General features: G+C 36.2%; 1 protein-coding gene across 1 annotated transcript; it reads right to left on the reverse strand.

The window, feature by feature from the left end:
- Positions 1-10,210: 10,210 nt before the first annotated feature.
- LOC110942743 (protein FAR1-RELATED SEQUENCE 5-like) lies at positions 10,211-11,840 on the reverse strand. The gene is made up of 4 exons (XM_022184508.2): positions 11,560-11,840; positions 11,109-11,367; positions 10,457-10,759; positions 10,211-10,249 (listed from the first exon to the last, which is right to left on the reverse strand). Exons 1-4 carry the CDS (start codon positions 11,838-11,840, stop codon positions 10,211-10,213), a joined length of 882 nt encoding a protein of 293 aa, XP_022040200.2.
- Positions 11,841-13,133: the final 1,293 nt, after the last annotated feature.

Raw genomic sequence — 13,133 nt, forward strand, 5'->3', positions numbered from 1 at the left:
ATAACATAACTAAAGGTTTACATAATGCGTTATTCTACACATTACTAGACAGGGGAAAGATAGAAATTTTCACAACTATCAATGTCATAGAAGACGTTTTATCTATCATTAAACTCATTTCATAGGACATTAAAATAGCTTAGAAGCTTGTCATAAGAATGAGTTGAGATTCTAATTAATGATCTAAAAAAAAATCAGTGATCTTTTAAGGTCTGAACCAAGTTCATTGCCTTCTTGACAAGAGGTTTATGAATCGCACTTTCATTGTCATTTTACACCTTTGCTTAAAGCATGCATCTCAAATGGATGTCTTGGTGTATTCATCACACTGATATTTTCTAGCCAGGATTCGTAATAATCATTTTGGCTTTATGTGACTTGGAAGGGTCCAAGTACCTTTTGGAAGTTTGTGTGGTTTCTCGTACCGCACAGCTAGGAGTGTTAACATGTTTTCAGATGTTAACAGAGATTTATTGTCTTAAAAAGGTTGTACCATCATAGCCAATTTAATACTTTGGCTAGGTTATACCTCTAAGAGTTTCTTTGGCAGATCAATTATAAATTGAAAGGAAATAACATGGTGTAATAAATACACACATTTAAAACCAAAGCTAAAACTTCATTAGAATGAAAGCAAATACAAATGCCCTAAACGGGACTTAGAAAAGGACAAACTACCCGCGCAGGGGTATACCGGAATGAAAATAAGTCCACGCAGGGACTTGATACAGAATTCAAACAAATGTCCACGCAGGGACATTATTACAATAAACAAGAAACAAAAACAACCCTCTATTTCTTCTTCCCCTTGATAAGGTTGGCAAGGCCCTTCATGAAGCTATTATGCCTCTCCTTGTTCTTCTTGGTCTTCTGCTCAACCTTGTCCAGCCTCTCCAAGATTTCCTGGTTTTGTTGCTGCTGCTGTAGTTGCTGGGAAGGAGGTGGCTGATACGGAGGATACTGATAACCCTGAATAGGGTAGTCAGTTGGAGGCATAGGGGGGTAAGAAGAAGGATAAAGGTGATGATACTGCGCAGCCGTAAGATATGGGTCATGAGTTCTATAGCTCAAAGGATATCCCGACGGGTCTCCATAAGGATTGTACCCGGAAGAACCTGGGTACGTTGGAATTGGGTTATCAAATCCCACAGGCGGCATAGGTGGTGCATAAGAAGCTTGCGGAGGATCAGCCTCCGGTGCCGCATTTGAGGGCCCACCCATTTGAGGGTCCTCTGGAATAGGGGGATAGGAACTCGACCCTCGAGGAGAGCTAAAACGGGTCCTCCTCTAACGGACATGCGAGCGTTCCTCCTTCGCCTCGAAGGCTCGGGAGGTGGTTGTGGTGGCTGCTGCGGTGGCTCCTCTACCGGGAGTGGTGGTGGTGAGACAGCTTGAAGTTGAGGATCATCTAAAGGTGGTTGAGCCGGAGAGCTATGATAAGATGGAGTAAAGAACCAGTCATAGGTAGCCATCCTCTCTTGGAAGGAGTCGGGTCCACGATAAGGAGATCCCTGGAACGGAGACCTACTAGATATACTGATAGGGTGGCCCGGGGTTCCTGTTTGCATCTCCGGGTCAGGGTCATCATCCATTTCCATTTCCTGAGAGAAATGGTCCTCAGGGCCCAATGGGTTATAGCCAAGGAAGTCGTTCACATAGTCGGCTGGGTTGAATTGTCTTGGAGAGTAGGGGGATTCGTAATGATGAAATGAATGAGATTGCAAAGAGTTATGCGGTGGGTATGATTCATGCGAGTGGTGAGGTTGGTCCGAATGGTGAGAGTGTTCGGGCTCATTTGGAGCAAATGGTCCGAAAGACGGATGAAAAGATGGTGAAGAGCTGAGCGAGACTGAGTGTCTTGCCGGCTCGAAGGGTTGACCCCACATATCGCGGGAGTCGGAGGTGGAAAAAGACGCCGATGGAGTGCGTCTGTGTGATGGCCTAGCAGATGACGGTCCTCCACGCATGGGTCCCTTGCCACGTCTTCTAAGTCTTGGATGCATGATGGTTAACTTCCTGTTGAAACAAGTAAACAAAATAAAACAAAACAGAATAATAGCGAAGGAAAAATAAAGATGCACCCTAGGTCATTTGCCTAGACTCGAGAGTCTAAGGAATGTGCTTATTGTGTCATTGAGATTAAACACAAAAGGTTAGTGTTTAATTCACTCAATGTTGGCTCTGATACCAACCTGTCACACCCCAATATTCCACGTATTACCGGTGGGCCCGGTGGGGAGTATCGTGACGTAGTTGATATCATCATTGTCAACACACACAATAATATAGCACAGCGGAAGGCTGGGTAAATAAACTATTACAAACCATACTGTCTGTCGATGTTCGAATACAAGAATATACAGACTGGAATGTAATAAGATCCACAGGCGGATCATAAAGTACAAAGAAACAAAAACTACAGACTCAGGGTATCTATGGGATTTGCAAGATCCTCTACAACACCCTATAGCTCCAGCCTATTTCGATAAGTACCTGTCAATTCAATCTTTAGGAAAATACGCCAGTATACACTGGTAAATACAATTTAACTGACTCGTTTTGAAAACATTTAATAAAATTGGTTTAAATGCACAAGGCACAAATCCTTTATAACTTGGGACAATCTTATTAAAATCTTGTATACAGTTTTACATGCTTGTCATACATGTGGGGCCGGTTTATAAACCGGACATGATTAACTGACTCACCACTTATAGAACCCACGGAGGAGTTATCCCCAACTTGTGGGTAAATTAACATATATAGCATTTGCATCTGTCAGGTGCATGCCTGCACCCCGTGCATAGGTCGTGGCCATTAATAACTTAAATGAGTCAAGGATATCCAGGACATGGTCGTTAACCCCCAAATGTTTATGTTATCAAACAATACAGATTAAAACGGGTTATGCGGATTTATTAAATCACAATCCGACATAATAATCCCATACCCGACCAAGCGGTATTAATATACCGTATCGCAAGCCCGTATAGGGAAAATAAGTTAAAAGTATTTACCTGATGTAGCAGTAAATTCCTAAGGTTCTTGAAAGATACTTTTTACTGGAAGCTATAAATCTGTATAGAAGGTTTAATTATCTATTAGGATGCTAATGGGTCTTTACTTAAGTCAAGGACTTAGACCGACTAGCTAGAAAGAAACCTTACGGACCTAACCGGTAGATTAAACGGAAACCGGGATAGAATGTGATTTAGACCCGACAAGCTTAGATACTTGTATAATATGGGTAAACTAAACACATTCTGGAAAATGAGGTTTTAATGACTAGGTTAAGCCCGTTTCGGCTATTTTACGTAAACTAGCCACGTAAACCGATCCGAACGCGTAAATGCGTAACGGGTAACCGGACAAACTATAAACAGGTCTTAATCATTATTATGCTCATAATGTGTTAATATATCAGTAGTATATCAACATTTATGCCCAAAAACAATTTAAACCAAAATAGGTCCCATAAGGGTATTTTGGTAATTTTGCATAGTCTTTTATGGGTTAAAAATAGATTTATGAGTTTAAAACATTAGCTTACTGTAATATTATGTAAATTAGTTTAAAACATCAGTAGGTTATGAGTTTTAAATGATAAATATAGTTTTGACCCCATACTAGGTGCTAAAAACGCTAAATATGCGATTTAAAGGGCTAATATTATAAAAATAGGAAATCTGATATTTTGGTCAGTTTATAAGGCTCAAAATAATACATTTATCATTCGTGATTAGTACTAAAAAGTTTGGCTTCAAAAAGTTATGTAAAACTCATTTTATGTATGAAAAGGGTAAAATTGGTAATTACCGAAACTAGGCTATAATCCTATTTTAAGTTCAGCTTAAAAATAAATAAAAATCTTTTAAAATCCCAAAATATTATTTAACATCAGTAGGTAAAAAGTTTGGTGACAAAAATCAGGTTTAGATGGGCCTTATGCTAATTACGCTTTCTAATTACTAAGAAGTCCCTTAATTACGCTATTGAGCATAACTCCCATTCGAGACCTCAAACTGATGTCAAATTTTCGGGACATTTCTAAATATCAGTAGCAAAGGTTTTAGTTCGTTCACATTGCTAAAAATCTCGGTTTTATGCAAAAAGGGCGTTTTAGGCATTAATGAGCATAATTACGATCAAGAGCATAAATTACAAACGATTAGGCACCATGCAATATAACTTCAGAGAGTTATACTACAATGTATTTTGGTCCTAATGGAAGCTTAAAACATGGAAGAAATAAGCTTGAATGGGTCAGAACTGAAAGTCATAGCAAAAGTCAAGCTTTTGCGACTTTCGGTTATAATCTGCCCTTAGATGATTAATTGTCGGATTAGGACTGATAAAACATGTTTATATAATCATTATCGAGTCATTAGAATGTTATGTTATAATTTAGAACCTCTGGTTTGTTAATTTTAATCAATTTAGTCAATTCTGTCCAGTTTGACTTTTTGTCAAACTACTTTGACCCGACAATTAACCAGTCAAACGAAATAATTAGGAGACACCCTTCCAGGGGTTAATCACCTATACTAATGTGGTTTCATAACCACTTTCAATTTGATCAGTGGTTAAGCCACATGTAAACAAAACGAAAGTCAAACTAATTAGGCACTAAGTTTGACTTTTAAGTAATTAAACTAATTAAACAACTTAAAGGAGTAATTAGAAGCTTACTATAGGTCCTAGCAATCTTTTCTACACTTCAAGTCCACTTGTTACTGCTGAAAGCTCCAGAGCAAGTCCCAAACTTAAGTTGTTGCAATTGTGAGTTATGAACTCATGAACTAGTACTCCTTATATAGTGATTCCCATGATCTTGGATCACTTCCAGGTGTTTATGAGGGCCCTAGGATCACCCCAGGTGTCCTAGTGGTTTATAATTACCGTCTAAGAGTCCATGGTTTCATAACAAGTCACCATAAGTCGGTTTAAAGGCAAGAACATACATCTGTCCAAAAATTCTGCCCAGCGACGCTCTTACGGACCGTAAGCGGAAGGTCTTGCGGTCCGTATCCACGTTTTACGGACCGTAAGATACCACTCATGCGGTCCGTAACCGAACCTGATTTTCATCGCCAGTTACCTCCTTGCGGACCGTAAGCCTAAGGCTATACGGTCCGTAACCGTTGACCAGAAGACAAAAATTTTATAATTTTTATACACTTCACCATGCATTTCCATGTCTGATTTCTTGACCCATGTTCAGTGTAATAGTCCAAGTGATCAGTTCTGAGTGTTCATGCAATGTGTCCCCTTGGAGTTTTCAAAGATTGCTAACACATGAAGAAATTGTCGGTATTGCCCAAGAATATCACATTTTAGAATTGAAGTGTGAACCATTTCCAATATCTGAGATTTACAACTTCTCAAATAGCCATTTATGGATGCGTATATAGTATATTTTATAAAGCTTTCGGAAATGTTTTTAAAAGGTCATTCAGAGGTAAACTTAACATGTTGACACATTAAACTCCGTAGCCTTACTTTTATAAATATACACAAATGGCTTTTTATATTCAGTTAACCTTTCGATTAAGAATATATTATCCACATAGTGTCGCTCAGAGGCCCGAGTTTAGCATATTGACACTTTAAGTCCCTTATGAAATTCCCACGTGTTTTAAGTACAGGACACGTGTCTTCATATCAATGGGCTTGTTTTTACGTGGTGTTACAATCCACAAAGACACTTCAACACATGAACAAAGAAAAAAACAACGCCACACCCAAAACGCCATTTATTTGTCACAGTTCTGGTAGTTTCAAAAGAAAAAAGAGACTGATGACACTGAAGATTTAAATAATAAATTGCTTCTACTTTGTTTTTTTTTTTAATTTTCTTTATCTGTTGTTTGTTTTGTAATTTCAGTTAATAAACAACAAAAGTATTTTAATACTATAATGAAAAATATAATAAAACACCAAAATGAGCAAATGCTTGTAAAACGACATCATGCCATAAAAACGCCCCCAAAAAACTGCGAAACTGTAATAAAATTACTTTGAACAACTACTATTATAAAAAAATCGTGAAACAATGTGCAAAGAATATAAAACAAAAAAAGTTCAATCGTTATCTAACCGCCATTGAAAAACAAAACGCCATAATTACAGCCGTCAAGATTTGACATGTTACACCATAGAAACAGTTGAGTTTGAAAACAAAACGCTGTAAACTGCAAAAAACAGTAAAATGAAACGATGGAAAACATAATTACTAATATTTATTATATTAAAAGCAAAATTCTTGGGGAATTAAATTTATTTATCTTTTTCAAAACCCCATAATTACCTGTCATGCGCGGGAAAAAAGTCAATATAAAAGAAGACCATGAAAACACAAGCTCAAACACGTCAAAAAATTTGACTAAAACGCCACATATTGTCCAAAACGCCAAAAACTATAAAAATGGCTAAGGTTATTGCATGGAGGTTTGAAAGGAAAGAGAAACGATTCATCATAAAGTTCTCTGATAGGAGAAGAGTAAAGGTAAGGACAATCAAAGCCATGCTTGGAATGAATGAAAAGGTTCAGAAGGATATCCTGGCCATTGGGGTTCCAATGGACAACGATTGTGAAAGAACCAGAACTACTGTAATAAAAAGACTGAAGAGAAAATTTCCGGCAGAAGATGATGAAGATGATGATGATATTGACGATACTCGTATACCAATACTTAGCAGTTGGGTGATGCATGAGGAAGAAGGAATGCTTGAAGTAACTTATAAAAACGGGGTGCAATATTCAAGGCCAATGGAAGAAATGTTGAAGACAGGGTTGCTATCTATCATTGAACAACTCTGTGATTTAGCACCTTCAAACGATCCAAAATCCAAGGTTGCAGTGATATTCAAGAATAGGATGCAGCAAAGAAGAGACGAGCTAATGGCGCTATACGCAAATATGAAATTTGATGATGAAGAATCTGAAGAAAGTGATGAACAAAGCGATGGATACATCTCTGATGTAATCCCACCTACAGAAGACTATTAGTTTATTTTGATTTCGTATTATTGCAATTTTATAAAATATTAATCTATGGTAATCAATTATTAACAAAAGATACAAAATGCCAAAAAATGACATGGAAAAAAGCCATAACGCCAAAAAATTAACTATGTGACACAAAAAGAATTAATTCAACGAGAAGAAATCTGAGAAAAACAGTAAAACGCCAAATAATTAATAATTCTAGATAACACCAAAATTATCTTGCACGGAAAAAATAAAGCAGCATGTCAAACGCGAAAATCGGGAAAGGAGAAGAATACTAAAAAGACAAAAAAACCCTCGGACCCTGATCATGCCCCGCGCCACGTGTTGGGCCAGGATACGTTCTCACCGTTCTCACACTTTTTGCCGTTTTCTCCTCAACCCGTTTATATATATATATATATATATATATATTATACTATTGTGTGAGGTTCATTAGGGAACACTAAAAAAGTGAGGAACCGGGAAACACTCTTAAAAATTTAACTTAACATGTTAAAAATCATTTTTTTAAAATTTTTTCGGCGCTTTTCCTTATAAATACTTGTAGAAGGAATTTTAATGAAAAAAAATTAAAAGTCGTATATATATATATATATATATATATATATATATATATATAGGAAAAGTGTAAAATACAATACGGCTTAACGTACATCATGTACGACAACGTGCGTGATTAATGTTTTCATCATGCATGATTAATGTTTTCCAACATGCGTGATTTGAGTTTTTTAGTTTATAACGCGCGTGATTTTCAAATGAACGTGCGTAATTATCTGTCGTACGTGATATACGTTAAGCCGTATCGTACGTATATATAGAGGCCGGTTATCATACAATATGCCTAATCATACATTACGTACGCTATAACCACAACCGTCAGATCATCTCAATTAAACCCCGTGCTTAACTATTAAATTAATAAAGTTAAAATATATATGTGAAACCGCCAAGGTTAAAATCTTCCATTACGAAATCAAAAACCCCTGATAATCAGCAAACAAAAACTCAAAATCATACTGCAAGATTCTTATTCAAAATCGTATTTGAAAATCCAACAAGTAATCAAAAATCGATCGATTCTTATTCACCAACTCCTTCTGCGAATTGAATTTCTGCTGAACTAAAACAAATAAAATCGATAGACCGTCTATCGAAGAAGATGATGCAGGATGAAAATCAAATAAAATATGCGAAATATATATAAAACGTGAGAAAAACATTTCAGACAAAAAGAAAGGTTGTGTTGTTTGTAAAGTTTGCGAAATCATATCACATTACATGCGAATTCATATAAAAAGAAGGTAATATGTTTAAGATGTCTTATGATGTGCGAATTCATGATTTCACACATGCGATTTCAAAAAAAAGTTGATAATCTTTGAAATTTCTTATAGTTTGCGAATTCATTCTTTTACACACGCGATTTAAAAAATAGTTAATTATCTTTGAGATTTCTTAAAGTTTGCGAATTCGTTTTGAAATCAAATGCGATTTTGAATAAAATGCTGCTAATACTTTCAACTTACTTTGTCCTAAAAATGCAAAAAAAAAATTACGAATTAATAACTAAAATAAATAAAAAAAACTATTTTATATAAAAAAAACTTAATTTATTACCAATGTGACTGTAATTTGACATGTAATGATCAATTTTACAATAAATACTACTGAAACTTACCACCCTACCTACATAATAAATTTCCTATTTTAATATAAAATACCCAAGTAACTGCCTTCCATATTAAGACATAGAACAGAAAAACACACACAAAACACCCACAAAAAATGGCATCTGAAGATTCAGAAAAAATAAAAAACATTGCAATAAAAGAGCTATTGTCAACTCGCACGTTGACAGAAATAAGCACTGATGTCAACTCTTCTCATTTGATTCTTGATGTGCAGGGGAAAATTATTGAAGAAATCAAGAAAAATAAAAGAGATGTGGGAGAGACTACTTGAAGAACCACCATCAAGCTTCAGAGACGCAGTTTTGAATCACATAAAGGAGCAATCTCGAGCTGATGACTTAGCCTTCTCTTTCCTGTAAGAATCTCTAAACACTGTGAAGGAGAAGATGGAGTTTAGCTCTGCTGAACGTGACAAAATCTATGCTTCAAGTAACTGAATTCTCTGTTTAATCGTTTTATGGTTGTAGCTGTGTTAGATAATAACAACTATTTTATATTTTGGGTACATGTTTTGAACACATCTTATGCTTGATTATAATATAATATCGCATGAATGATTTAGACATCTTTGTCACAAAAACACAAGATAACTCAAAATCGCATGTACTAAAAGTGAAATCGCATGTAAGACTAAATATAAACTAATGCATATAAAATCGCATGTTTATATACTAAAATCGCATGAAAAAATTGATATAAACAGAAGAATGTAAAATCGCATGTGTTTCGTGTAAAATCGCATTTACATTTAAAAAACAATTAATCTTCCTCATCATCTTCTGAAACCTCCTCCCACTGATCTTCTTCCTCCGATTCATCATCACTACTGTAATCTTCAAACTGATCTTCCTCTTCGTCGTCTTCGACCTCGTTATCGTTGTCTCTGGGAACTTTTTCAATCTGGACACCGTTCATCTTCTTCGTTTGCTGTTTGCCTTGTTGTTTGCCTTGTTGTTTGCCTTTCGGTATCTCGCAAGTCCGAATATCATGACCTTTTACATTGCATACACTACATGTCCTAGACCTTTTTCCTTTGCGGCTGATCTTTTGTTCCTTCTTGGATTTAATCCTTTTATGCGAGCCGCGACCTTTGTTTCTTATACCAGCCGACATACGGATAGTAGGAGGAGCATTAGTTACTGGTTGTTGATAACCAATCAACTTGGAAAATTGGTCATATTTTGGATCAAGTTGCTTGGTTTACGACTCTGATCAACTCTCTCTTTAAGCTGCATCATTTGATCCCTCACTAAAACAAGTTGATCAAGGTCAGAAATCAAATTGCTAACCAAATACTCCCCTGTGTGAATGATTTCACGAGCAATCCGTTTAGCCTTGTGTTGCACATCCTTGTCACCCACCCTTAAATTGCACTTCACATTTAATTCATTCGGCACCACATCCTTTGTCCATCTCTTCATAACATATTTGTTTGGTATTTCTTTAACACCAAACATCTTGAAAAGAAAATAGATGTGTTTACATAGTAGCCCAAACAGCTACACTATGCAGTTACATCGTTTTCAAGATTCTTGAACCACACCTAAGAAACCCAAAAGAAAAAATATATATTAAAAACTAAAATCGCATGTGTAAGTTAACAATTTCGCATGTCTAAAAATCATTTAATTGTATAGATATAAAATCGCATACGAACATCAAAATCTCACATTGCAAAATCAAGTTCTGAAAATGAAATTCGCAAATAGGTTTTCAAAATCGCATGTTTGAAATATATATGCTATAATACCTCTAATAATCCATCTCCATGGGCTTTAAAGTCTTTCAACAATATCCTGATCTGTGGACCCTCGACTTTGGTGTCCATCGGCAAACATTCGGAAATTGTTCCATAAATCTCTAATTGTTGATCAAAGAATATAGACCTGGTGTATATCTTAGCAGCATCTTTTTCCAAAGTAGTTTCACTCCAATTAGCAGGCTCTGTATATCTTGAAATATGATCATTCTTTCTATGATTGAGCCTTTGGACCTCCATTGCACCGTCAAAATGATTCATAAACTCTACAAGTGTGAGTTGTGAATTTGACACCTGCAAAAAAAATGATTCTCACTCTCTGATCTCGAAGTTGTTCACATGAGACTAGACATGGGCTCATGCCGGTAAAAATCCGGAATCCACATGTTTCTCATCGAAAACATATCTTCAATCCATTTATTTTCAGTGAGACCGAACTCAATCATCACCAACTTCCACTGTCTCTCGAATTCTTCGGGCTCAATGGAATCAGTCCATACAATGTCGTACATCCTCCTTTTAAACTCATCGTTATTGCACAACTCGTGTCCAACCTATACCGATAAATGCAGTTTATGTCAGCTTATAACAAAATCTATATTATAAAAAAAACGCTAACGAAATACAATATAGCATGCTATACCTTATCTGCCACTTTTTTCATTATATGGCACATGCACAATCGGTGTCTGCTGGTAGAAAAAACCTCCTCAATAGCCTGTTTCATAGCAGGGTCTTGGTCCGTCACTACAACCTTTGGCTGCCGCCTAAATGACTTTACGAATGAATTCAGAAGCCATTTATAGGATTCAATGCTCTCCGATGACAACAACCCAGCTCCAAGGGTTACATTTCGACAGTGGTTGTCAATGCCAAGGAACGGAACAAACACCATCTTGTACCTGAACAAACACATGCGAAATACACATTGAAACATGCGAAAATAGACAGATATCACATGCGAAAATATACAGTATAACATGCGATATATTCAACACCAACTCTTCAATGTCTACATATGCGATATTGGGAGTTTAGGAAAACATATAACATGCGAAAATAAATAAAAAACATATTTGTCTTGAAACACGTACCTGTTTGTCTTGAAAGTTGCATCGAACGATATCACATCCCCAAACTCCATAAAGTTCAGCTTGCATAACCCATCAGCCCAGAACAAACCAGTTAACCGTTTGTCATCATCAACAGAATATTCAAATGAATAATCAGCTAAATACTCTTTTTTGTCGGTCATCCTATTAATCACCATGTCAGCGTCATATTCTCCTATATAGCTGTTAATTCGATTCCTAAAATTTTTGCAATCATCAACCGTGGCCCCAATGTTCTCGAAACCACCATAACATTTCCTCATTATATAGAAAGCTTTGACAGGACCAAGGTTTAAAGTGCCTAGTTCCCATACCATCTCCTCCTGGACATCTGACAATTGTCTGTAAGTTGGCAGCATATGAATATCATGTGGACATACAAACTTATGATTATGGCCATCAACAAATCTCTTTACTGTATATAATCTACCATCCACCGTGCAAATTATTAGATGAGCTTTGCATCCAGTTCTAATGGTCCCCCTGTCCCTTGATTTGTATGGATTTTTTGACTTCGAATAACGATCTTCAATACACACTGCCTTATGACCCTCTTTAGAACAAACAAAATACTTCGTTTTGGTTATACCACCAATGTGTACTTCACCACCCTTCCGAGTAGAAAAACCACCTAACTTAGCATATGATCTGTAAAACGCATATGCTTGTTCAATAGAGGTAAATTGCATTCCAACCACTGGTGTAGCTGATGCTTCAACCTTCGGAGTGTAAATCCTTTCATCTACATAAATCAAATGCGAATTATCATACTCCTTACAAACGATATATTAATAAATGCTTAATTTCATCCTACAACAAACAACACGTGCGATTTATATAAGCCATAACATGTGAAATGATGATTCTAGTGAATTTGTTTTACATATGCGATTTATTATATCAAAACATGCGAAAATCCGTAACAAAATAAACATCACATGCAAATTGAAAACTCGTAACATGCGAACTTAAACATGTTGCTTTCAAATCAAAATATACTCAACAATCAAACTTCAAAAACAGATAGAACAATGCAAAATCATTGCTACGATTAAACAAAAACAAGTATACGAACAATTTAAAGATCAGCATTAACATAATTACCATTCGTCTCTACGCTTACAGCACTTGTACTTGCATTTGGATTTGGATTTGGAGGTTGCGAATTTAAAACATCCTCAATCGAAACTCTCTGATATGCAGATAATTGAGCATGATCACCGATCGGTCGAGATTCTTCAAAATCAACATCTGTTCGTCCAGTGCTACTCTGTGGATCCATCGAAAAAACAAATTGAATGAAACCCTAACGCAGAAGAACGAAAACTGCAATTGACAAATTATGAAAAAATTGAAACTGATTCGAGTGATAATTACCGGGATATTAGTGTAACGAACTTCTCGCTGGTTGAATGAAGAGATGAATTTGCCCTCAGATGATTGAGTTCATTGTCTGATTTAACCTTATCAAATAAAAACGAATCAGGACACGTGTACGGCCACTACTGTCGCGTACGTAATGTAGGATTAGGAGATTTGTATCCTACACTTTACCT

This window comes from Helianthus annuus, chromosome 5, assembly GCF_002127325.2.
Source record: "Helianthus annuus cultivar XRQ/B chromosome 5, HanXRQr2.0-SUNRISE, whole genome shotgun sequence".
Lineage (NCBI taxonomy): Eukaryota > Viridiplantae > Streptophyta > Magnoliopsida > Asterales > Asteraceae > Helianthus > Helianthus annuus.